Source organism: Episyrphus balteatus, chromosome 1 (genome assembly GCF_945859705.1).
Source record: "Episyrphus balteatus chromosome 1, idEpiBalt1.1, whole genome shotgun sequence".
NCBI lineage: Eukaryota > Metazoa > Arthropoda > Insecta > Diptera > Syrphidae > Episyrphus > Episyrphus balteatus.
Window position 1 is genome coordinate 175,264,833 of NC_079134.1, and position 24,989 is coordinate 175,289,821.

The 24,989-nt window shown below is 29.0% G+C and overlaps 3 protein-coding genes across 5 annotated transcripts in view; 1 reads left to right on the top strand and 2 right to left on the bottom strand.

Moving 5' to 3' along the window:
• LOC129906339 (uncharacterized protein DDB_G0292186) overlaps window positions 1-24,989 on the top strand; it is a 57,689-nt gene that overhangs the window by 11,682 nt on the left and 21,018 nt on the right. Inside the window, exon 1 of one of the 3 annotated variants that reach the window (XM_055982064.1) lies at window positions 20,958-20,976. The exons of the other annotated variants lie outside the window; for them this stretch is intronic. The gene's annotated coding sequence lies outside the window, so the exon portion shown is untranslated. Of the gene's footprint in view, window positions 1-20,957; window positions 20,977-24,989 lie in introns of those variants that run through there. 3 annotated transcript variants of the gene reach the window in all.
• LOC129906338 (probable cytochrome P450 9f2) lies at window positions 3,737-5,806 on the bottom strand. The gene is made up of 4 exons (XM_055982063.1): window positions 5,451-5,806; window positions 4,862-5,366; window positions 4,114-4,795; window positions 3,737-4,047 (listed from the first exon to the last, which is right to left on the bottom strand). The coding sequence occupies exons 1-4, from the start codon at window positions 5,657-5,659 to the stop codon at window positions 3,863-3,865; spliced, it is 1,581 nt and encodes a 526-aa protein (XP_055838038.1). The 5' UTR covers window positions 5,660-5,806; the 3' UTR covers window positions 3,737-3,862.
• Window positions 9,766-15,697, bottom strand: LOC129906334 (cytochrome P450 9c1-like). The gene is made up of 7 exons (XM_055982061.1): window positions 15,195-15,697; window positions 14,396-14,894; window positions 14,105-14,329; window positions 13,820-14,044; window positions 11,086-11,268; window positions 10,352-11,027; window positions 9,766-10,281 (listed from the first exon to the last, which is right to left on the bottom strand). The coding sequence occupies exons 1-7, from the start codon at window positions 15,401-15,403 to the stop codon at window positions 9,875-9,877; spliced, it is 2,424 nt and encodes an 807-aa protein (XP_055838036.1). The 5' UTR covers window positions 15,404-15,697; the 3' UTR covers window positions 9,766-9,874.

The following is a 24,989-nucleotide window of genomic DNA, read 5'->3' on the forward strand; positions in this document are numbered from 1 at the left end:
AGTGAGTTGGAATTTTTTTTTTTAATTTTCCAATTTTATAGATTTTTGAAGTTAAATAATTGTGAAGAAATGCTCGATGTTTATAAAATTTAAGAGCCTCTCTAGGAATGTATTTTTCAATTATTATGTACATTATGTTGTGATCTTAAATAACAAAGGTGTCTAAGTCTAACTTACATAATTTATAACATGGAGAGCTCGTTGAATTCAAAAAGTTAAGCTCTTATAAAAGGCAATAGTTTCCACTAATTTCATTTTCATTTTTTGGCCATCAACGAAGAAAACGAACGTGCTTGTAAGTGCTTGGTACAGCGTTAATTTTATAAGAAATCGATAGAAGAAGAAAAGAACGTCACATAGTCAAATAGCAATCCAAAATCATCAAAATAAAATCTTTTACTTTAAATTATTTATCCAAAGTTTTCAACGAAATAAAAAATTAAATTCATTCTTTACACAATTTTATTTGAAAATTGATGTAAAGATAAAAATCTAACCAATTCCATCGATTCATTTCTGTTTAAATGATAATTCAAAGAAAAACGATTCGTTCTTGTTGATTCTCATGAAATCGAGTCTCTTCTGGTTCCTCCATTTCAAGGGAATATCAAATTATTTCTTTTGTTTTGGTAATGGTAACCAGCCTTGTCATTGAAGAAAATTAAGTGTAGTTAAATTACGATCGTAAAAAAAAAACTATGGTTTTATACAAATTAAAATTCTTTAGTCTATTTTTATTTAAAACAATGTTGTTGCATTAATTAAAGGCTTAAAACTAAAAATGTTCGAGAGAAAAATACTGAGGATGTGCACCGGACTTTACTTCGATCGACAGCGACAAAATTACTACAGCAACAAGCGACTCTACGAGGAAGCAAAAATCATACCACTGGACAAGTATCTACTGCGATCGGCGAAGATATTTGTAGGAAATATCGCCAACCACCCCAATCAGCTGATGAGAAGAATGATAGCCCAACAACGACATCCGGAACCTAGGTACCTTTGCGCTTTGGATATACTGGATGAGCACATAATTTCAATGGACAACGAAAAAGCAGTTAACTTTTACGCCGAAACCCAGTCGGCATACTATCGTGGCTAAACGCCAATTAAACCAACCCAACTCAACCAACCCCACAACTGGACATCCGGGTCTGAACACCCCGAGGACAACCTAGTCAGCAGACTTTTTAAATTAAGTTTATCCATGTATAATATTTATTTATATTTTATAACTTAGTCATTGTATAAGGTTAGGCCCCCTCTGTGCCAACAAAATTTTATATCAACCAATGTATCTTAGAAATAAGTTAATTTTAAGTCAATTGTAAATAACAAGTTCAATAAACTAAATTGAAATTGAAAAATTAAAGGCTTAAAGTTTATTTATTTTTATTTTTCAAACACCATATGATTGAAATGCAACATCTGTGAAATTTAGTGACATATTGCAAATAAGAACCAAAAGAGTTTATGCTAATATGTATAATATCCAAGGTGAAAGGGTGTTTCTTCAACAGAAATGAAAAATGGAATTTAATAACTTAATTTTTATTTTGGATTAATGGAATTTAGGCTAGGCGCACACATGCGATTTTCAGTCGTTGCTACTAAAAAATCGCAGTCGCAACATAAAATTACCGTGCACACACTTGCGACTAAAAAATCGCGCGACTATTTTTTATTGCAAGAAAAAACATTATGTTTGTTGACCGTTTTTCGATAAAAAAAAATGCATCATCTCAAGATCAAAAAAGCCAGGAGATACTCACTGTTTAAATCTAATGGTCAAATGACCGCAAAGAAAACAATCACGAAATCCGTTCGTAATGGAAAATTTCATACAAATGGTATCTACGATCGGATTTTATGATAAGGTGAATTCATGAAACGGTGTAAGCTCTGGTAAAAGTGGTAAAGTAATAAATGTTTCAAAATTTGGTAAGGGTTTGACAGCTTGTTTACCAGATTAGAAATAGAAATAAATTCTCTGCAATGTGTATGTTTGTATCTTATTTTAGGCCCCACGAGTACCATTATTTCACCAAAGCATTATATACTCATTCTATAATACTGGGTAAATTTCTGAGGGCATTCTCTTAAATTTTTATGAATTTTATGGAATTGTCCTTTTAAATTTCCTATCGTTTATAAAAAAAGAGCCACTATGCAACACTTTCTAGCAATATCCATTATTGTACTTAAAATAATTGTTCCAAGTGTCGCACGTGCGGGCAGGTGCATTATATTCTGTATAATATATCCTTATGTACAGCAAAAAAAAAAATCGCGAAAAATAGAACCGGATCCATTTTTTTAAAACTTTGCGATTTTAAAATCGTCGTTTTTGGTTTAGTCGCAAGTGTGTGCACAACTATACTGGTCCATATTTGTTCCATTTTAATTTGCGAAAATCGCGTCGCCAAAAAAATGGGACAATTTTTAAATCGCGGCTATTTTTTAGAAGCATGTGTGTTCACCGGCATTGAAATCCGACTGAAATCGCATTTGTGCACCTAGCCTTATGTTGTGCATGATCTGGGAATATTTAAAGAAATAATCTTTAATTTTTTTTACCCAGATTTGTTATACAAGCTCTTAAGCGTACGCTTTAATCATGTACTGTCTGTTTTCATTGTTCTGAAATTAAATTTAAGTAATACTATTCATTTTGAAGTTGTTTTCCAAAGAACACCCTTTAAATAAGAGTATTTAAATAAACTGTTTTGGTTGCAAACACTGCAATTTCTAAAATGTTTATACATTTTTCAAAAACTTTACTGGTATGCCATTCTAAATAAAATGCACGACTAGGTCGCACGTACTTGCTCTTGCAGTTGAAAGCACTTTTATGTTAGTTTACTTGTAGATTTTAGGAGCTGGCTCTATATAAATAAAAAAAATTGATATTAGGGAGAGCCGATATTTAAGGCAAAATTTTGTTAAATAAAAAAAAAATGTTATAAAAAAGCAGTTTTATTGCAATTACTTTGAATATTACGTTGTTAAGGTTTTATCAAAATCGTTAGAGCTGTTTTCGAGTTATTTGGTTTATAAAAAAATTGTATGGGAGGTACACTATCTAAACAAGATAAGAAAAAACAAAAAAAAAAAACAACTTTCAGAATTCCATAAAAATCATCAGTAACAAATTTGAAGAAAATCCGTCCACCCGTTTAGGCTGTGGAAATGTATACAGACGGACGGAATTGCGAGACCCACTTTTTCGGAGTTCACCATCATCGTAATGTGGGGGTTTCGACACGAAACCAATACTTGCCCTATAGAGAAAGGAAAAATAATCGACCCATTTTCAAAAAAAAAAAATGAACTTTGAAATTGAAAAAAAAAAAACATTTTGGCAATAGGTAAATGTATCTACCCAGATTTTGGGAGTAAAGTGAAAACTCAACTTACTTTGTCTCCACCCGAGTATTTTTGTTTAGTGTTAAAAAGTGTAACGGTTCAAAAAATTCATTTTTTTTCTCATTCAAAATTGGCACCTTATTAATTTATGTTTATGATTTATTTAGATATAATGGAAAGATTAATGAAAATGAAAGAACTCTTAAAAATAGGCTTTTCATACAGAATTTTTAAAAATACCAATAAATCATTTTGAACTATGAACATTTTTTATCAAAAGTAAACTAGCTTTGAATAAAGAGTAACAAAAAGTAACAACAAGTATAAAAGAAAAAGTAGCTATGTATTTTTAATGTTATAAACTTTGTTCATGCTAAAAAGGTATGTGCTAATATTTACACCTTTTAAACTTGCCTCTCGAAAAATAGTCTTTAAAGATTGAAGCTAAATTCGTTTGAAATAACTAAAAATTGTAAACCAAAAGCACTAAAATTTAACCAAAAACAGGTGTTTTGTTTCTTGCAATCAAATCCATCCAAAATACCTCTGGTATTTTCAACTGCAATCCTCTAGTTACTTCATTAATATCAACAGTCGATTTAGGACTAGGACTCAATTTGAATTCCAACACCAAATGATATAACATGAGCTTTGCAACCATTAAACCAAACCTATCTCCTAAAAGGAAACAAAAAAAAAAAAATTTTTAAAAAAATTAAACAAATTTTATAGAAAAAAATATACCTATACAACTTCTAGGACCCAATCCAAATGGAAAATATGTAAAAGGTTTTATATTTGATTTCTTATTCTCATCGCTAAATCTTTCAGGATCAAAAACTGAAGGATTTTCAAAATTTTCCTCATCAAAATGACTGCCATACACCGAAAATAGAACTTTATCACCAGGCTTCATTTCTAACAATATTTTACCATCATCATCTGTTAGATTATAAGATTTGTTGCAAACCCGATCCAAGAACGGAGCCGAAGGCCATTTTCTTAGTGACTCCGAAACAACCATATTCAAATACTTCATGTTTTTCAATAAATCATATGAAATCTCAGAACCATTTAGCTCTTCATTCATTTGCGAAACCTCTTCGTAAAGCTTCTCCTGAATATCTGGATTCTTCATTAATTCGTAAGCAGCAACACACATCAAATTCGACATCGGGCCAAGCCCGGCAAATAGGAAAAGTAGGCATTGGGCAATCATTTCGTTTTCAGTCCAGTTGGTAAGAACAGTTTCTCTGTTATCAGTTTTCTCTTCAGTTTTAGACTCTCCATGCTTTTGGGATTCAAGCATAAGCTGAATCATGTCTTGTCGAATTATCTTATTCTCTTTTCGCTGTTTAATTGTTTGACTAACAACACCTTTTAAATAATTGAGGGCTTTTGTACTGAGTATATTAATCTTGAAAATCTGAAAATATTAGTTTTCAAAAATTTTAAATTCAAAAACCAACCAAGAATTTATATACTTATATACCTTACCAACTTGTGGCAAGACTGCTATCAGTATTGATTTAATAATAACTCCAAGTCCTTCGGGTCTTAAAAGAACTGCTCCCATTTTCGTAAATTCACTCTCCTCTCTCCCGTATGATTTCATTTTCAGCCCAAATGCTGCCGAAGCAATAACATCATTGGAATATTGATGGAAGAAATTTCCCAAATTGATTTCTGTTCCTTCTTTGGTTTTTTCGTGTAAATATTTCACAGCTTCATAAGTGCATTGGCTTATTATATGAAATATTTTACGCATTTTATTTCCTGTGAAAACCGGAGTTAAAGTCATTCGCATGTCTTTCCATTTTTGATCTTGCAACAGGGTTAGCATATTTGCAATTGCTTCATCAGTAAATTGGGTCTGGGCAGTATTATTGTCATGATTAACAAAACTGTCAAAGTCTTTGATGGTGATTTTTTTAATAAGTTCAGGATCACGAATGAAAGTATATGGATCCCTCCATCCATAAAGGCCATAGATTTTTCTTAAAACAAAATAAAGATAAATAAAATGAGAATGCTTTTTTGACCATAACCGCAAACTTCAAAAGCTTTAACTGCAAACTTACTCATTTTTAAACTCGGTATGCAGCCTTATCAGCATTTCAATCAGTGATTCTTTTCCACTCAAAATTGGTAGAGCATTTCCAATTAGAATCACTGGTTTTTCATGAGCTATATTTCGCTGTGAGAAATACTTGTAATTTTTCGTAGCAAACTTGTAAAACAAAAGTCCAATCACGGTTACAAATAAAAATGTTTCCACTATGAACTCCATCGTGTATAAAGTTAAATAATCTACTGAATGAAGTCGATTTAGGTTAATTTTTTCGAACTTGTGACTTAATTTTTTAACTGAATTTGGGAGAGAGATTATCAACAAACTAATGTGACCGGTCTGCGTTATTTGTTTGTTTAAAGACTGAAGAAAGATAAACGTACCTAGAGATAATATACATTTAGTACTAAGCAGTGGTGTATTTTTAGTATTTCAGTTTTTGATTTAAAAAAAAGTACGAATTGTGATAAATTTTTTTTTTTTTTAAAGTTCTTGAAACACAACGCAATACTAACACACATTTACTTGCTTTTAAAGTAAAGTTGCCTAAATTTTGTATTGAAAAATGTTTGAATGCGAAAACGTTTTTGTATAGAGTTATAGCAAATTATTTGCTCCTTTTGTTAAATTAATTTTCAAACTTACTCATAAAATTTAAAAATTAACTTAAAAATTAACAAAACTTAAGAAAAACTTACTAAAAAAGAACACCTTGAATTTTAAATTGATTGAATGCTTTTTATGAATGAGTACTTTCGACGTCATTGGTTCAACATAACTTGAAAAGAGAACAATTAATAATAAAGTATTGAATCATATTGAATAATTTAACTTTTCTAACAATTATAAAATCATATTATGTTTACAGTTTTTTCGTATGTTTCCATACTTTGCAGTGACTGCTTTTTTTTTTGTTCCGTCAATTCCATTATAATCTTTGAACAACAACAACATCTTGAAGGTGCTACCACCAAGTGTTTTTATGGCTAGAGTTACAGTACTGTTTCACGGATGCCAATCCGATCATCAGACTCCTTTAATTCCATTTTGTGTGTGGTGCTTGGTCTAGTAATTTTTTCATTTGATTTGAAAAACTTCTTCCGTCACACTTGAGTATTGAACCTAGACCAAGCGAGTTCAGAAGCCAGTACACTACGCACTGCGCTACCTCGCCCACGTGGTTAGCTTCACCCAATTGCAGGTTTTCTTTGTTTATCAACATGCAAATGAATAGACTTAGCATTTTTACTAGCTCCTTCAAGTATGATTATTGTTTGTTCGGCTCTTTCATGTTTTTCTCCATAGTCTTAAGCATAGCAACAATTCGTTTGCATATACGAAAGTAGGAAAGTGAATTATAAAATCAACTTGTTGATTAAAGAGAATGATATGATGATTAAGTCAACACGAGCACAACCATATACCTACACTAACAACAGTACTTGGGTCGAATGGTGAGATAATAATCTCATACGCACACTGCGTTGCTCTTGCTAAACAACAATATTAACAAAAACATTTTATATCGAATTTCAGAGCAGAGCAGAACAGAGCAGAATTCAGTGCAGTGGATTTTAGTGATGATTTTATCCACAAACAGCATTCGTTTGTTTTTTTTTATTTACTAAGATCTTAAACTATTTATTTTCTTAAGAGTTTTTACATTAACTTGAAAACCTTACACATCATTAAGCATCGTTTATTTATTTTATCAATTTACATTTAAAACTTTTTGTTGGGCAACGCTGTTTGAGCGAATAATTATTGTGCGGGGTCAACAGATATAATTTTATCACATATACAACTAAAAACAGGGTTGTCACTTTTTTATTTTATTGAATTGGAATAATACTGTAGATTTAAATTTTATTTGGTAGTATTGAAATATCTCATTCTATTCAAATCTACTAGGTATAGCTTATTTGAAAGTGAACTATAAGAGGATTTTTAAAATTTCAATGTGTAAAAAGTAAAATGAGTAAAATGGTAAACAATAAAATGCACGACTGGGTAAAACGTACTTGCTCTTATGCTAAAAGCTGCTTAGAATGCTAAAGTTTCTTATAGCGTTCATATGTAAAACAAAAAAATTTAATTCAATTTTGTCATTGATTTTATAAGAACTGAAAAACAAGGATTAAAAATTGTTTTTCAAACAACAAAAACACCATTTTGAATGATTTAAGTTTTCAAACTCAGTAAGCAGTTTAGTTACTTATATAACAAAGAATTTTTGGAATTTTTTTTTTTGAAAATTGTTTCTTTTTTTAAATTAGTTTTTCCTTTATAAAAAATGTCAGAAAAATAAACAAAAAAATTGGTATGAATCAGTGTTGCCACTTCCAAACAAAATTTGCGCAGTAGATCCATAAAAAAAATGCAGTAGATTAAAAAAAATCGCAGTAGATTTCATTTAACAATCAAAATACCCGTATGTTGAGCTAGGTTAGGTTAGGTTAGGTTAGGTAGTAGTGGCTATCAGGCAATTTACCCGACACACTTAGACCCTTATGGATCCATTGTGATACCACAAATGACTAGCAAGTTGGGACTCACTAGCCGAGTATGTTGAGCTAACAGTCAGAATACTTTTCTTATTACAACCAAACTCATGTAAAGAATTTAAATTAAGCATTTGTACTTCCTTTTAGATTTTTTTTCACAAATATAGGCTTTATCTGTTGGCCCAAAAATACTTTAAACAGTGTTAATCTTGGTGTTTTGCAGCTTTTTAGAGCTGGTTCTGAGTTAAGAGCAGATTTTGTATATTTCAATACTACTTATTACAAAGGAATTGGTTTATTATTTCCTTAAAACGCTTGGATTTGATGATGTGCAGTAGATTTGATTAAGTGGCAGTAGATTTATTTTTTGCAAGAAATGCAGTAGATCTACTGCAATTGCAGCAAAGTTGCAACGCTGGTATGAATATATGTATATATTAAGAAAATATTATTCGACACATAAAAACAAAATTTTAATAAAAAATATCATCTCGTTTTCAAAAAATTGGTTTTTCAAAAAAAAAAAAAAGTTGAAATTTAAAAAAACAAAATATCCAAAACTGAATATTTTGAAAATTTTTAGACATTTTATAATTACAACTACTTAGGCGACTTCAAATTCAATTCGTCTGTATTTTTTTTAGTCAAAATCATTAGAGTGGTTTTAAGAAAAATAACCTTTTCCATTTTAGTCATATGGCAAGACCGTTAATTTTGGTAAAAAAAATTTCAATTTCCCCTCTATGGAATTACTAAGACTCTTAACTAAGTTTAAAGCAAATCAGATTAGTAGTTTGGGCTGCAGCTCGAGATAGAGACAGACAGACACACAGAATTGCGGGACCCACTTTTTTAGCATTCTTTATCATCGTAATGTCATGTCTGATTGTTATCTCGAGTTCAATTTTTTTTACGAATCCTAAACTTGCCTATTGTACCTATATCGCAAGTAAAAAATTATTTTCTAGACGCTGGGTCTTAGAGAGTTGAATTTTTTAATCGATTATTTTATAATAGGTATATAATTATTGATAACGGTTTTGGAAAATAAAATTTCATTATAAGTCAGAAAACTAACATTTAAATTTTTTAATTGAATCGTTTCTGAGAAAATTAAACTTTTCCGAAATTTCTATTTGACATGTACAAAAGTACCATTCTTTTTGGTAAAAAATAATTCCAAAAACCCGTCTGCAGTCTCCAAAAACAGCTACATACCAAGTTTGGAGCTGATCCACCCATCCTTTAACTTCTTATACAGACATATTGACAGACAGACGAAATTCTGAAACACATTTTTTTCGCATTCTCTATCATCGTAATGTCATATTTGATGGTTATCTCAACGTTTTTTACGAATGCAAAAGTGTGCAAGTAAAAAAAAACTAAAAGTGGCGACACTGATCATTTGCTTTTTCATCGAATGCTTGATCAAATATTCTCTTCTATAAAAGTGCGAGAAACAGCATTTCTCTCTCCACATCACATTTACTATCAATACTTTAGCTCTTCTTAAAGCTTTTTTAAATAAAAAAAAAAACTTTGTTACTCTCGTGCTGTTGATGTACCTAGCTGAAATCGAAAACTTAATAATTTAGTAAATTAAAAGTGTTTTTTTTTTTTTTGCATATAGTAAATGAAAGTTTCAACATTTGAACTTAATAAGAGTAATTCAGTTTTATAATGTTTTGCAAATTTGGTGAATTTTCTGAGAGTCTCAATTTTCCGGTAGAATGATTCAAAACTAATTAAATATTTCTTTAGTATTTTTTTGTTTTTTTTTTTTTCAGGTAAAAAATCCTTACATTAATTAACATTAAATTCATTAACTACAACTATTAAGGGTTTATGCCTTTTTGAATATTTTTTTTTACAAGTTGAATTGAAGTGTTTCCTCTAGTACAGTCAATTCTGGCTTAGATTCCTCTGACTAAAGTTCCTCTGGTTCATGTTCAAGTTCCTCTGTTTCATGTTCCTCTGGCTCAGATTCCTCTGGTTCAGTTTCCTCTGATTCAAATTCCTCTGGTTTGGGTTCCTCTGATTTAGGTTCTTCTGATTTAGGTTCCTCTGCTTCAGGTTCCTCTGGTTTAAGTTCCTCTGGTTCTGGTTCATCTGGCTTAGGCTGCTCTGGTTTAGATTCCCCTAGTAAATTCAATTCTGGTTTAGGTTCAATGTTCCTTGGGTATAATTTCATCCAAAAGAAATCTGATTGTTTCAATTGAATTTTTCTTGTTGCTGCAAATAAATCCCTAGTAGATTTAGTGCCACAATCAATTTTAAACTCCAATATCAAATGGTACAGCATAATTTTCGTTACCATAAGACCAAACTTTTTACCTACAAGAAAGAAAAAACAAACAATTATTAAAGTCTTTTATTAATAAGAAAGCAAAAAAAAAGGATATACCTCTACAGACTTTTGCTCCATATCCAAATGGAAAATATGTATAAGTTTTCTTTTTCAATATGTTCTCATCATTAAATCTTTCGGGATCAAAAGTAAAAGGATTTTCAAAATTCTCTTCATCATAATGACTTCCATAGACGTTAAAATATAACTTGTCACCAGTTTTGAATTCTTGAACAATCTTACCATCAATATCTTTAAGTGTATAGGGTTTACTACAAACTCTATTCCGAAGCGGTACTTCAGGCCATTTTCGAAGTGATTCCATAACAACCATATTCATATATTTCATCTTGTCTATTAATAAGTCATATGATATATCAGCACCTTTTAGTTGTTCATTCATTTTTGAAACCTCTTCGTAGAGTTTTTCTTGAATTTCCGGATTCTTCATTAGCTCGTAAAGAGTATTACACAAAAGATTAGTCATTGGCTCAATACCGGCAAATATAAACATAATGCACTGGGCAATCCAATCGTTTTCGGAAAATTTACTCCTGTTACGGTTCTCGATGTCATTTACAAAGATGTCATCTTCATTTTTCCAAGCCTCGAGCATTAGATGTATCATATCCAATCGAATTATTTTTTTATTTTGACGTTCTTGGATTGTTTCGCTGGCTTTACTTTTCATATAATTTAAAGCTTTTGTATTAAAAGCTTTTAATTTAAAAATCTGAAATTTTACTTATTAACTTTTTTAAACATAGTATAATTTTGGTGTAAATACATACTTTTGAGACTGCAGGGAAATTTGTCAATATAAACAATTTGACAACAACAATAAATCTTTCTAATTTCAATAGAGCCGAATCTATTTTGGATAGTTTCTTTTTCTTATGAAGAACATCCTGTTGAACAGTTTTGCCTTTCATATATTTGATGAGTGTTTTTGTATAAATATACAATTGGTGAACCTAAAAATATAGAGAAATTAATTGACAAAAAAAAGCAAAGCAAATTAGTTACTATATCTTTCATTCTTTCCAATTTCTTAACTTCACTGTACATGAAAAAAAAACAATATTAAAAATTATGAAAAATTAAAAAACAACATCTGTTTGTTATAATTTTTCATAATTTTCTAAACAAAATTCGAAGTTATAAAATCCACCCCACACTTCCTTGTGATGAATAAAAAACTATTTGATTTGTACATATTTGAAATTAGGTCACACTAATTCATGAGAATCAACAAGAACGATGTTTATGATATGTATTTTTTTTTATTTTATAAGAAATCGATGTTGCGTATTCAAATCCTTTTTCTTTTGCTATAGTTATATTATAATTGACAGAAAAAAGGAAGATGGAATTTGTCATTTAATTTAGGTTTTAGATTGTTTTTTAATAAATGTTCAATAAAGATAAAAGAAATATTCTAGAAAAGTTAAAATAAACTAAGTAATAAGTGAAAATGGGGGAAATTTAGAATTGCAAGCTAGTATTTATAAGGGGAAGACCGATCGGGTCGCTTCGCTAGGGTGGAGGAGGACAAAAGTAGATAGACTGTGTTTTTATGATTTTTGCTGGAAATAGACTTCCTAACGAAAACGAATGTAGGTACCTTATTCAAAAGTTGTAGATAAAAACTGTACTTCTACAACTTATAATTGGTTAATTTTTGTTTAAATAACCTCAAAAATATTGGAAAAAATAATGAGAATTTTGTTGATTTTTATTATTGTGTTCGAGAAAAAAAGTTCGACCTGATAAAAATTTTTGTAAATCTATGTTTTCATGTTTCAAGAAAGCATTAATTTATTTGCATTAAAAATATTAACTTTTCGAATTTTACGAATTTTTGTTTTTAAAATATTCTAACTATATATCAAGAAAGTTTGGTGAACAACTTTTTTGATTTGTTAACCCTTTATATTTCCATGTGACATTTCTGTCACAAACCAAAAAGTTAAAAAAAAAACCAAACAAAAACAATACATACGAAGGTTGTAAAATACTTTTGTCGTTAAGAACTTAATTTTTATTATATTATTTTATCGAAACACTACAAAATATATCACAAAAATTGCGTTTCAAGTATTTTATTGGCAGCTTATTTTGTAAGTTTGGTTTTCTGCAAAATATGTCTACATGCCTACAAAAACAAGAAATTCAGAAAACATATTTTTTTTTTCTCTTAATTTACAAGGTTTTTTTTCTTTTGGAAAGTGGGTAGAAATTTGAATTTTCGCGTTTTTGTACTTGAAAATAACATTTTACAATTTTTATTTTGATTTCTATGTAGGTATATGTCGAGATAAATCATTAAAAATATAAAAATATTAAAAATACGTGTTTTAGGTATAACTATTCAAGGCGTAAGCTAACATGTTATTAATTTTAAAATATACGTTCTTGACACATAAAGGGTTAATATTTACTATGATATGTATAAGTTCCCGAAATATATTTTCAAAAATGCTTTAAAAAACGATTTTTAAAGATCGATTTTTCAACTAATACAAGTGGTTTTTTAATTAAATAATGCATTTCATTTTCACGTAATAAAACTTTAGTCCTAAAAACCACAAAATTGATAGTGAACATTTTTGGAAATATCTTGGCTAACAAAGGAGATATATCATTTTTTATAGAACACGTCTGTAACATTTTAGTTTTGCCTGAGATATTAATAGAATAACACAATTATGTACCTAATATAAAATTACTACAATATACATAATATATCTTTGTTCATTCAAGCAGTTTTTTTTTATGTAAAATTAATGTTTTGGCGAATTGTTTTTGTATGAATAGGCCAAGCCAAACTGTCGGGCATTTTTTTAAAGCATTTTTTCAATATTTTCGACTTTATGTAAAAATTACGCAAAAAACAGTTGAAGGTATTATAATAATTTACAATCGCATTTGACTTTTTCAGTTAGAAGTTTACTTTTGGAAAAAACAATTCAAATATTTAAGCAAATCTGTTTATGAAAATCGTAACAGCCGTTTGACACGAAACCAATACTTGCTTTTTATAATCTTTTAAATAAACCCCTTTGAATGGAACAAATTCGTTCAAGAGAAATATGATTCCTTCCTTTCCATAAAAGCTTGATTCAACCAAGAATGCTTCTAAATCCATTGGTGTATTTCTGAGAAAACGAAAACTAGTGATTAGAAACTGTTTCCTTAATGTGCACTCTTTACATTTCAAAAAAAAAAAAATGTTTTTCTTTGGAATTGACAAAGATTAATAGCAATTGATCAACCCATTCGTTCTGTATTTATAAAATTACAAATATACAAAATTGGAAATTTGTCAATTTGGTCATACTAATTCATGAGAATCAACAAGAACGAACAATTTTATGAAACCTTTCAGCTTATAAATATTTTGAAACTTACGTGTAAATCTTCAAAATGACTACTCATTCAATTAAATTTCACTTAAAGACGTCTTTAATTAATAACTAAGTCTGTAACGCTGGAAATTTCCTTATTATTAAATTTTATACTAACCAATATGACTTGTGGGAAAATGCAAAAAATTAGTGATTTAATTCCTCCTGTAATACTTCTCCAAATAGCTCCTCCTATTCTCAAGAATTGGTTCTTATTTTTATCCTGTGGATCTGCATCATCTTCAAGAAGAGGTTTTTCTTCTGGAAGTTTTTTTGATTTTGGCTTGAAAAAACTTTTCACATAGTAACGAATATTTAGAATAAAATATCCCAAGTTGATAAGCTAAAAAAAGATAAATTTTTCACATAAAACTTGTGGGATTACAAAAAAACTCATACAAACAATTGAGATTTGTGGGAAAATTATCAAAACTACTGCTTTGATTGTAGAACTGAATTTCCTTATTAAGCCTGATACGATATTTGAAAATTCAACTTCACTCTTCTCTTCCATGGAATTGGAGTCTTTCGGGACAATTTTATTTATTTGACGACCTGCGAATATCCGAGTAATTAAATTTCTCAAAAACTTCAAAATTTTTATGTAAACTCTATTTAATCGGTAGATCTGAAATATAAAGAAAATTATTTTTTAAAGATTGTTCTTATTGGCTCAAAAGTCTTAAATACAAACCCTATAAACATATGGAGTAATTGTTAAATAAAACGATTTAATTGCAGCAAAAAGACTTCTACTTCTTAAAAGATTCGAAGCACTGGTTGAGAATTTATTGTCTTTATATTTGTAGGAATTTATTTCCATACCAAATGCAGCAGCAGCTACAACATCATTTGAATATCGATGAAAATAGTCTTCAAGATCAATTTCTTTTCCTTCAGCCTTAATTGTGTCTTTAAGATATTTAATAGCTGCTTTATTGCATTCCATTATTATGGTGAAAACTTGACTTATTTTGTCTTCCATGAAAATGTGCTCTGACATTAATGACATATCAAGATATTTTTTATCTTGCAATACAGAAATCATATTTCCCGTTGTATCATCGCTCAAAAATGCTTTATTTTGTGAAGAATTCAAAAAATTTGGAACATTGTTGGTAATTTTTTCAATAAGCTCTCGATCACGAATGATAAGATTGGGAGTTCGAAATTCATAATAGCCGTAGATTTTTCTGAAAAAATACAAGAAATAGTTTTACTCAAAATATTTTGCATTCAGGCGCACCATATAATTGTTCAGGGCCTGATGTCAAAAAATTGCACTGTCAACTAATTTGAGGTATAAAGTTCAATCTAATCATTTTTTAATAATTTTTTGAGTTTTGTATCTATTTAAAAGCTCTTATCAATGAAACTTTCTGACACGCACTTTAATAAGAGCTTTCTTTGATATTTGGTATTAGAAGTTCATACAAAAACGAAATTTTGATGACTTTACAATTTTTTTCACACATCACTGTCTTCGAACTTACTCATCTTTAAACTGATTGTGAAGTCTTATCAAAAATTCTGGACTAGATTCTCTTCCTTCTAACACCGGTAGATTGTTACCGATTAAAAACACCGGTTTTTCATGTGCAATATTGAGTTTGGAAAAATAGTTAAAATTTTTATTTGCCCATTTATAAAATAAATATCCAAAAATGATTGAAGAACAGAATATTTCAACTATATATTCCATTGTAAAAAAAAATAGCAGAGACTACAAATAATAACAAACCAAACAGCTGTGAAAACAGCCCTCCTCGTTAGCTGAGTGTTTATTATCGACTGATTGAAAATGAAAGTCCAAAATAAATCGATATGACAGCAACAAAATTTTAGCTGATTATGTATTTCTTTTGTTGTTTTTATCGCAATTTCATTTATGAGAATTTTTTTCCTTGGAAGGGCTGAAAGCGAGAATCTAACAAATACTGTTTTTTTTAATTTTGTATGCTTATCAAAACATGGTGGTTGCAAAAAGATTGCAAACCATTCTTGAAAGCATGCAAATTTTAATGATATGCATGAGCACATTTTTAAGGTATCTGTCAGTTTATTGGAGTACACAGTACAGAGAAGAGGCAATTCTCTTAATTTAAACATATGTATAAAACGGTAAAGAGAGATATATGCAAGACATAATGTTAAATTGGATAGATTTTATTCCAAGACATTGTAAAAATGTTTCCGTTTGTTTTAGGCTTTAAGTACCCAATAATGAATTATTGTGCACGGTTACAAATTTAGATGATGGTTCTACGAAAATTTGGGTAATATTTAAGGCAACAACAACATTTTTGTTTTGACAATTTAGAAAACGCCATTCAAAAGATAATGAAAAAAAAGTTAGAGATCTAATACGGATTTTTACTTGCTCTATAGGTACGGTGACCATATTTCTGGAAGCCAAACCCGGGACGGATAAAAAATTTAAATTTTTTTTAAATGAGTTTTCATAATTTTTCCTTTTTTTGATATTAAGATTTCCTAAACGATTTTTAGGGAGCGTTTTTGTTGAAATCATTTAAGTCGTTTACGAAATCAGAAATCAAGAAAATGGTTTTTTTAATAATGTCTGTTTATAACTTCTAAAAAAATATATTTTTAATCAAAATCGGGAGAGCTGTTTTTAACATTTTTATTTAAATGGTTTTGAAATTGTATAAACCTTAACACAACTTTTAACATGTCCTTAAAAGTTTTGAAACTTATCTGGGTTCTTTACTCTTCCATATATTGTTCTTTATTTGAAAACATTTTTCCTGGTGTACCAACCTGACAAACAGAAGCTGGAACTAAATACGAGTGGACGAACATTTAAAAAAAACTAAAGCCTAGTCTAGAGGCAAAACGAAATCGTAAACGAAAATTTTGCTTTTCGTTGCACAGTACGCAGCTTAGGCAACGAAATTCTTACCTGTGCTAGAATATATGGAGAGTTTTTTTTATCGTTTTTTTACTTTGGAGACTTAGAAAATTTTTCGTTTTGCTTCAGCAGCGTACTAGAAAAATTTTAATTTCCAATCACTGTTTTCTTGTTTTTCGTACAAAGTCTTTAAAATATTGAATAAAAAAATCAGAGAATGTGCAAATACGGGACAATCACGGGACAAATTACAAAATACGGGACACTTATACGTCCCGGGTTTCTTAAATAAAAACCCGGGACAAGCTGTAGAAATACGGGACAGTCCCGGGTAAACCGGGACGGATGGTCACCGTATCTATAGGGCAAGTATTGGTTTCGTGTCAAAAAAAAAGTTCGAGGTTTTAACCAAAACTAACATTACGATGATGAAGAAGTCCAGAAAAGTGGGTTTCGTCATGACGTCCGTCGGTCTGTGCGTCTGTGCGTCGCACAATGGGGCAAAATGGGAAAAAGGTGGCATTAAATCAACCAATAGAGCTAGACACTTGAAATTTGGAACAAGTATTACTGATACAAATGTTAGTTCATAGCCAAAATATCGAATGGCCACGCCCATTTTTAGGGTTACCACCCATACACTTTTTTAATATTTTCGAAATTTCTCGGAAAATCCTCAATCAGTTTCAATTAAACTTTGAATGCCATTTATAAAATAGTAATGCAATTGCAATTATATATAAAAAAAAATTAAAATTAGGGTTGCCACTTTTGAAATTTTTTTTTTTTTTTTTTTTTTATTATTTTATTTTTATTTTGTTTAAATAAATTTATTCAATTAATTTTTCTTAAATATTTTATTATACATAAGTACACATTTAATAAATGAACCAATTTAATAATTTAAATGTCTTTATCACTCTCAATTTCGACTAAAAAATGAGCATTTATGGAAAATGACGTCACCAACTAAAAATGAACAATTCTCACAGGGTAGCAAAAAGTAGCAAGAAAACTTTTCATATTCTAAAACTAGATAAAACCCAGAACAAAATGACATCTAAAACTTATTGGCGTTTTACGGCGATCACAACTAAAAGACTAAGGTTTTCAGAAGAGTGCATAAAACACATTATTTTTAGGTTATTTTTCATTTTTGACTAGGAATTAAAATATTTTGAATACATATTTTTCATAAAAAGAAAATTTATTAGAACGTACTAGACCTCACTGATTCCATTTCAAAAAGATTCAACTTTGTACAAGTAATAAATAATAAACAGTACACAATTTATTGAAACAACCCAAAATGATAGAAAGTCGTAAAAATTCTACCCAGAAGTGATATTACTCTTCCTTTGAGACAATCTCCTGAATTACACGTATTTTAAATTAATTTTTTCTCTCTCATTTCTGATTCTCTATTATTTTCCAAAGAGAAATCGTTGGGTTATTCAAAACAAAGCTCAACTTTATGATTCGATTAAATGCCAGCTTTTTGGAATTTTGCCCCATTGTGCGTCGGTGCGTCCATCTGTACAAATAGCTACAACCTAAATGGGTAGACGGATTTTCTTGAAATTTGGTATGGATGTTTTTTTCGTAATTTCCAAGGTTGTTTTTTTTTGTTTTTTAATATCTCGCTTAGAACGTATACCTCCCATACAAAATTTTCGAGTTATTGCAACTTTCTCGAAAACGGCTCTAACGATTTTGATTAAATTTAACACACGTAATGCTGTATACAGTTCTAACATAACTGCGTTTTTAGTTTTTCTCAAAAAATACGGATAGTGGAAATATGGTCTTTACATTTTTTTAAATCGCGGATGTCGGCTCTTCCCGTACATCATTATGGAGTTATTGCAATTTTCTCAAGAATGGCTCTAATGATTTTGATTAAATTTTGCATACGTAATATTCAAAGTAATTGCAGTAAAACTGCATTTTTAGTTTTTCTCAAAAAAGTCAAGTAAAATAAAACAAAATTTTATTTGACTAACATTTGGCCTCCATGCCGGCTCTTCCCCTACATCAACCAAATTTCTTAAAAATGTATATAGAGGCAGCTCTTATAATCTACAAAAAGCTAACATAAAAGTGCTTTGAACTGCAAGAGCAAGTACGTGCGGCCCCAGTCGTGCATTTTATTTTCTAGGTCTCTGCGTTTTGAAATATGAATTTTTGAAAAAAAAACCCTACTTTTTAAAGGTATTTTTAGGTGAGTTTTTATTTCTAGCAATTTTTCGTAGCGTTGTGCGCATGCATGTGCAAAAAATTGGTAATTTTCAATGATTTCTGACCGAATAACGGAAAAAACAAGTTTTTTTGGTCCCAAGTTTCTTGACCGTTTTAAACCGTTTTTTATTTTTGTATCTTTATTTCTTCAACAGATAAATGAATAGAATTCATTCTGTCAATATATAATAGCTAGGACTATATTTGTGCTTAATTTCAATTAATTTTGTATTCAAAATTTTGAGATAACGGTAAAATAAAGTTCTATTTTTCAGCACGTTCTTTCTTTTGATCTAGAGCAGATAAAAATTGAATTTAACATTATTAAGCATGCTGATGATATTATCTTTCATTTGATATATTACACATAACGGTACTTTAACTACAAGCTACACAATGTTAAATAAAAAAAAAACTTCAGAAATACCTCATAACACCTGTGGAGATCTGTTGCCCATGATCAGCCAGTGTGGGAAATATCGTATTCTCTGTTTGAAATTTCGACATGGTTGGCTTTAAAAAATTCTTACTTTTTTTGAAGGCATTGTAAAAATATGATTGGAGTGTCATAAAAAAGGTGAAATAATAAGCTTTTAGATGATATAAAATTTATTAGGTATAAGTTGTCATTTGAAAAAATTAACTTAAAGGTAATTGAAGAAATTAAGATTGATTTTTTGATGAAAATGGATTGGGTTTAAAATATTCTAGCTCTTTTTGTAGATGTGATTCAGACATAGTTGAAATGAATATTTAGAGCTGAAACAATATGCTTTTAGATGGTAGAAAATTTATATAAAAAAATGGATTAAATGGTGTTAGAAAAAAAAGTTTATTTTTTTCATTTTTTCATGAAAAATGATTGTTTTTAATAAATTATTTTTATACCTTGAAAGTATTTAAAAAAAATTAAATTTGGCTTTGTTATTTAGACAAAATATTAAACTTTTTAATGGCGTAATTTTTCTTGTAAGCTTTTCATATAAAAAAATTGATATAATGAGAAAAGAAAAATAAAGGTATTTATTAAGCTTTTTCTTGTAAATTATGATAGATCATTTTTTCTTAACAAAAGCATAAAACCTGTTTTCTTAAGACGTTATTAAGTAAAATCATCGCCCGTAAACCGGCTTTACAGACAATTACTTTTTTTTATCAGAAAAAAGGTTACAAAATGCAATTTTTCCGAACCAGTTTAGGTACTTTTTCAGGTGATAACCTCCTAACCTAAATGGCTTCCATTTTCGTTTTTGTTTTTAATACAGTTTGATTTTCTTGTATTAAAAAAATAAGAAGACGATAGTATTAAAAGTTATAATTTAGCTGCAAAGGAATTAGTTTTTAATTCAAATTTTCGTATATTTCAATACTTTAAAAATTATTTAAAAACTGTGTAATAAAATCGCAATATTAAAAAACAATAATTTTTGTTTTGAAAAAGGCCTAATTCCAAAGGTTGTATTAAAAATACGACAGAATTTTTAACCGTGTGTTCCAAAATATTTACATTTATAGCATCAAACATATTTGTCGCTGATTAGTCCCATTAAAAAGGTAAAACAATGTTATTTATGTCGTGTTTGATTACAATCTCAAGTTTTAGTTTACCAATCCTAAACTTATCTTAGAATACCTGTATGCAAAATTTTAGAAACAACACAAATAGGACAGTAGGACACACGAATAGGTAAAACGTAAAACATAAGTTACAAAAACAGGATTTAAATATAATATAAACTTTTTCATTTATAACCAAATCCAAAAAAAAAAAGATCGAAAGCTTCTTACTGTGCTGCTAATGAAAAACTCATAAATTACTCTCTCTCAAACCCAATGAAAACTATCCCTTAGAAACTCGTTGACAGGAACATAAATAAATATGTTTGCTATTACTTTTTTTTTTTGTTGTCTTCTTATTCGTTTTGGGTCACACGCATCTGGAATCTGGATCTCCAGAATCTGTTGTTTTGTAGTTGAGTACGGTCAGAAAAATAAAACTAAACCTTTTTTATTTTCTATCTCTTGGGAGCCGACCCGGTATCTTGAGCCTAAGCCCAGTCGCATAGGAAGAGTTAATCTTTGAAAAATACTTAAAAATAAAAAAAAAGAGGAAGGAAGAAAAACAGCCACAAAAATATCCCAAAGCACTCTTTAATGTGTGTGTGGTAAGATTTATGTGATATTCTTTAAAGGACCATAATTCATTGGAATGTTCGATGTTTAGGGATTTTAAATTTTTTCTTTTGTTTTTTTTTTTTTTTTGTTTTCGTAAATGAAAGTGATAGGTATTTTACATATTTTGATTCTTGAATGTTGACCTTTAATATTGTTGAATATGGAATTTAAAGGGCGAAAAACAAAAACAAATTGAAAGCTACTTTCTATATTGGATGCTCTGTGTTTTTGTTGACGAAGGAAATGAATTTGAAGAAAAATTTAGCAGTGGGCTTGTTGCCAAACGAGCCGAAGCAGTCATTTGAATAAAATTATGTTCCGTAACTAATGGAAACCAATTCTCAATTAAGCAACATAGTTAAGTTACTGAAATAATGAACCATGATTTTTTTTAACATTTTTAGTAAATATTGTACCTACTTGTTTTCGGTCGGTTATTTGAAAGGAAATAATTTTTATAATTATTTAAATTTAACCCTCTACTGCATGAATTAATATTAGCGGACGAAAAAATTTAAAAATGCTTTACATGGGTTCATTGGGTTGTTTCAAAACGGTTTTCATTAAAAAAATTTGTTTGAATTAATTTGTTTATAAGCCAAATTTGGCTTCGTATGCATTAAGGGGTAAGAAATTTTACTAATTTAATTTTATTCAGATTATGAAAAGAATACAATTAAAAATATCAAAATATAAATATTTATCATTTAAAAACAAAATAAAGTAAAATAAATACATTGCATTAAAAAAGGTTAAGAATTAATTCAAATTTTGCTCATTTTAAGACAATGAACCGAGAAAAGCAATTTGTTTTTGTCCGTTATATATATTTTTTCTTGTTCAAATTCTTTCCACTGTCGAAGTAAGTCTTGCTCAAACATTTTCACCCACTCCCAGATCTTACAAAAGCTAAAAAGTAATAAAATGATTGAAAAATATTATAGGTGAGCCCCCCTCCCCCTAAAATTTTTGTGGTTACGCCGCTGGAAATGGGGTTAAAATGAGAAAAATGTCTCTAAAAGCGAAGGGGCTCCATTTCTGAAGTAAAACATAGCTTCCAAGCAAAATAACAATGTAAAGAAACAAAATTTTCCAACAAAAAAATTAAACAGATTGTGTAGATTTACAACCCCTTAATGCATACGAAGCCAAATATGGCTTCCGTACTTTTTAACCTCCCAAGAACAGGCCAATAACTTTTTTACAATAAAAATTGGTTCATAGCATACACAATTAGACAATCGATCAGAAATAAATTTTTAATTCCACTTTACTTTCCAAACAAACGCAGTAATTAACACTTAAAGTATGAATATATTCTACACTTTCGATTTCAATGTACACGACTGATCGACTCACCTGTGATCATAAAATACACCTTTATTTTGGGTCGGACACACGAAAAAAACTATCTCTATCGGTTTTCAGAAACACAAAGAAGAGGATTGTATTTAATCTTTACCATTTTTTGTAACAGAAAAGAGAAAAGTGCGTACAAACAGACAAAACCATATTTGGCTTCGTATGCAGTAGAGGGTTAAAGTTTGGCTTTAAATTTGTTCCAATTAAATTTTGATTGTTTCTTTTCGTTATCGATTTTTGTGGTTACACTGATGATCTGCAAAGTTTATATTTTTTTTATTCCTTCAAATAATTTTTTGAAATTATGAAAGATTTGACTTTCCTGAATCTAAATCTGTTTTCTAGTACGTACCATTTTATTAAAATGATTTTTGAAAAATATGAGTAGTTTGTAACCCTTTAAGATTCGGTTAACCTTGTACAAAAATAAAATTATAATGTATTCATATTCAGCTCGAATTTGGAGAACTTATTTCTCATAACATGATCTATAATATGACAAAAAATTTGTATTAATTTGTATAAAACAGCAAAAATAATGAAATTCTGCAGTTTTTAGTAATTCCCACATGAACAAAAACACCATAATTAAGGGAAATGTAAAATCTCAACGCCCGTTATATTTAAAAAGTCAATTATGTAAAGAAAACTATAATAAGATACATTAAAACATTTTTTTTTTTGTAATTTTATTTAGGTACTATTTTTTTATTTAGAAATATCTTATTTGTGATAGACCATTTCATAAACTGCCTTGTAAAGCTTCAGATCTGTTTTTGCTGTGCTGAGTTCTAATCCGAAACCAAACAAATTCTTTCACGTCAGAATTTTGAGTTATACGCATTAAAAAATCACAAAATCACGTTTTTTTTTAGAAAATTTCCAAAAAAAAAAAAAACTACTAAATCTCCAAAAACGAGAGCTGACCTAATTTTTACTTGCGATATAGGTACTATAGGGCAAGTTTAGGGTTCGTAAAAAAAATCGAACTCGAGATAACAATTTTAAATGACATTACGATGATGGAGAATGCCAAAAAAGTGGGTCCGGCAATTCTGTCTGTCTGTCTGTCTGTCTCTATCTGGAGCTGCAGCCTAAACGAGTGAAGTGATTTTCTTCAAACTTGGTAGTTAGCAGTTTTTGGTGATTCCCTAGAGGGGAAATTGAATTTTTTTTTATGACCAAAACTAACGGTACCTGCCATATAACGGAAATAGAAAAGTTAATTTTTTTCAAAAACGGCTCTAACGATTTTGATTAAAATTTTTGTGTGTAGTACAACACATAAGAGCCAACTTTTTAAATAAAAAAAATATTTTTTGTACCGTTATTAACGGTACCTGTCATAGAACGGTTTTTTTCGTTTCTGAATATCTCGTACAACATTAACCCGATTTAAATTAAAATTTTTATACAAAAGTGTGTAAGTAAAGATAATATTAAAATTTTAGAAAATTTTCAAAAAACGCATTTTTGGATTTTTAAAAAATATTTCAAAAGTTTTTTTTGAAAAATCAATTTTTTGAAAACGGATCAATGAAAAATTTTGAAATTAAGTTTTTATGTGTAAATTAATTATTTCTTCAAAATGGCATACCAACTTTTTTTTTGAAAAATGTTAAAAAATTTTTATATATAAAAAACAATTTTTTTAAAAAACGGATCCTACAATTTTCGAAATTTTTTTTCTAAAAATACCTTTTTATACAAGAAATAAAATGGCATATTTGTTTTTTTTTTTAAGATAATTTATAACGGAGTTTAATTAATTATAAAAACAGATTTAATTTTTTTATACTACTTATGAAATTTCTTCAAAATATCAAATTTTTAATTTCTTGAATAAAAAGCTTTAACATTATAGTTACTTTAAGCATAGGAGCAAGTACGTGCGACCCCAGTCGTGCAATTTATTTTGAATTCGGATTCAAAATCAGCACACTAAAATCCATTAGAAAAAAAAATACTTTTGTTCTTGGGAGAAAGAAATATGAATTTTTAAAGATCAGTTTCTTTAAGGTAAGATAAGCCGAACAAACTAAACCTACTTAAATATCTTGGAAAAGAAATCAGATATTAAGAAGATTGAAAGTGAATTCGAAAGAAAAAAAGCAAGATATTTCATAAACCGTGGGAAATTTAGTTGAAAAAGATTACCTTAGGCCAAAATATTGCTTCAAATACAGCAAAAAAATGGGTTTTTTAGATTATCTAACGGGAATATCTAAAAAACGAGACAAGCTAGGAAAATTCTGAGTATGGATTCGGATTCAGCATAAAAACGTATAGTATAATTATTTGAAGGATTTCCTTGCAGACCAGTGTGTAATTTGAAAAATTGCCAAGTAAACAATCAAAATTTAATTGATAAAAATTTAAAACCAAACTTTAGAACTTGGTACACTTTTACATCTCAGGACTTTTTGTGCCAGCATAAATTTAGTATGGGAGAACTTTGAAAAGTTATGTTTTTGTGTTGATTTCACTACTTTTTGAAAGGTATTGCTGTAAAATATAAAATCTATACTATACCTATTTCTAATTATTTTAAGGCAGTTGGGTGATTGTATGAAGTTCCAATCTTTTATATATTTCGAATATCTAAGATTAGAAAATGTCTATTTTTAAAATATTTCTTTTG